Consider the following 2,199-nt stretch of genomic DNA (forward strand, 5'->3'; position numbering starts at 1 on the left):
TCCACATACAAAGAAGTTGAACAAATAAGGCCATTCATTCAAGCCATGTCCTGCTCCACACAAAATAGAGGGTTTATTGGACTCCCTACAGAAACTTAGGAAAACTAGAGGAGAATAATGAAGTATTTCTCAAATGACAAATTAAGAATTCATCTATGAGTGCTTGCTATGTGTTTTCTATGACAGTTATTAGCTTGAAACAATGAAATTGTATTATAATTTAAGTTGTTATATCACACAATAAAGCTATTATTTCAGGAAGTGCCAACCTCTGACAGCATTATGATAATACATTTTCAAAGCAGAGTCCATATACTGGTTCATATTATCCAAGAATAACCCTTGTCAAGCAACATGACGTTTTGAAAGAACTTGAAAATGAAGAGGTTCGTGACACGGATGTGCTATGGGGGAAGCATGCATAACTGTTCTCTCATTGTTGACTATTTAATCTGCTGTTACAAACTTTTACTTTGAACTAAAAATGCTCTTAGCCAGGCTCCCTAAAGCCCCCTTGACATCCTTATTCCTTAGGGTGTAGATGAATGGGTTCAGTGTTGGAGTCACCACTCCATAGAAGAGACTCATGAACTTGGGCTGGTCCCTTGTGATAGAGGAGGGGGGCTGAAGGTACATGCTGATGGCTGGACCATAAAATAAGAGAACTACAATGAGATGAGAAGAACAAGTCCCAAAGGCCTTCTTCCTTCCCTCTGAAGATTTAATCTTAAGTACAGCATATCCAATACTTGCATAAGAGGCAAGAATTAAGCACAGAGGTACAGCTATCATAAAACTGCACACCACAGCAAGAGCAAGTTCATTGGCTTCCTTTTCCCCACAGGCTGCTTTGATCAGAACTGGAATCTCACACACCAAGTGATCCAGTTTATTGTGGCCACACAAGGGCAACTGCAATGTCACAGTGGCCTCTGAGACAGCATAGGAAATTCCAATCAGCCACACAGTGGACACTAACAGGGGGCAGATGCGCTGATTCATGATGAGGGTGTAGTGCAGAGGTCTGCAGATGGCCACATAACGATCGAAGGACATAAGAGCCAGGAGAAGACACTCTGTGCCCCCCATTGTATGGTAGACATAAAGCTGAAGTGCACAGCCCATGTAGCTGATGGTCTTTGTGGAGCCTCCCAGGTTAAACAGCATCTGAGGCACAATGCTTGTGGTGTAGCACATGTCCAGAAAGGAGAGATTGGTGAGGAAGAAATACATGGGACTATGGAGATGGGGGTCTAATCTAGAAACCAAAATGATGGCAATGTTCCCCATCAAGGCCAGGGTGTATGTTACCAGAAGAACAGCAAAGAGAGGGAGCTCCAGCCAGGGACGGTCAGCAAAGCCTAGGAGAATGAACTCTTCAGGGCGGCTCTCATTGATGACTGCCATTCTCTACAATATGATTCACCTGTAGTGAGGAAGTGTCAAGGCAGTTAGTGTTGAGGAAGGGACCATGTCTCATGACGTTTGATTGTGACTCATAGATGACAGGTTAAGGATTCTAAGGCTGAAATAACAGAAGGGAGGGCCCTGGCAGAGGACTCAGTCAGTAAAGGGCTTCCTGCCCAAGCAAGAGGACCTGAGTTTACCTCTAGGACTAAAGTAATAAAGCTGGACAGGGCAGCCCATTCCTGTAACGCCTGTGCTAGGAAGCAGAGACTAGAGGGTCCCAAGGCTTACTGGTCAAATAGTCTAGCTGAGTTGGGGAGCTCTGGGTTCAGTGGGAAACCATGTCTCAAGAAATAAGTTAGTGAGCAAATGCTAAGAAGACAATGGTCTCTGGTCTCCACATGCATGTGCACACACATGCACACAGACAACACACCCAAAACACAAAAACATGTATACATACATAACATAAATAATCTGGCAACTGGTGATTTGCATTAAATTATGATCCTAAAAATTAAAGTTAGTTATCTTAACCAAATGTCTTCCTGTGTCTAGGGGTCTGACAGCACATGTGGCCCAAGGCTGAGGAATTCATTTTAACAGCAATGCAGAAGGCATTACTGAAATGTCACATAAACATGCCCAGGAATCAGGAAGAGGAGGAGGAGGAGGAGAGAGAGGAGGAGGAGAAGAGAATTGGAACTGATTGTGGAAGACTGGCCTAACCTGCTCCATCTACTCATCTGAATCATCAAATCTTTTCTAAGGATAAGAATGTTAATATCATTT

At 43.4% G+C, this 2,199-nt stretch overlaps 1 protein-coding gene across 1 annotated transcript; it reads right to left on the reverse strand.

Moving 5' to 3' along the window:
- Positions 1–468: 468 nt before the first annotated feature.
- LOC103729566 (olfactory receptor 2B11-like) lies at positions 469–1,407 on the reverse strand. Its single transcript, XM_008827652.1, has one exon. It carries the CDS (start codon positions 1,405–1,407, stop codon positions 469–471), a length of 939 nt encoding a protein of 312 aa, XP_008825874.1.
- Positions 1,408–2,199: the final 792 nt, after the last annotated feature.

This window comes from Nannospalax galili, unplaced genomic scaffold (assembly GCF_000622305.1).
Source record: "Nannospalax galili isolate Female #2095 unplaced genomic scaffold, S.galili_v1.0 scaffold1453, whole genome shotgun sequence".
In the NCBI taxonomy this organism is placed as follows: domain Eukaryota; kingdom Metazoa; phylum Chordata; class Mammalia; order Rodentia; family Spalacidae; genus Nannospalax; species Nannospalax galili.

Bases quoted from the DNA above. Each gene is read 5' to 3' on its own strand.
- LOC103729566 (XM_008827652.1), bottom strand. From the start codon at position 1,407: ATGGCAGTCATCAATGAGAGCCGCCCTGAAGAGTTCATTCTCCTAGGC.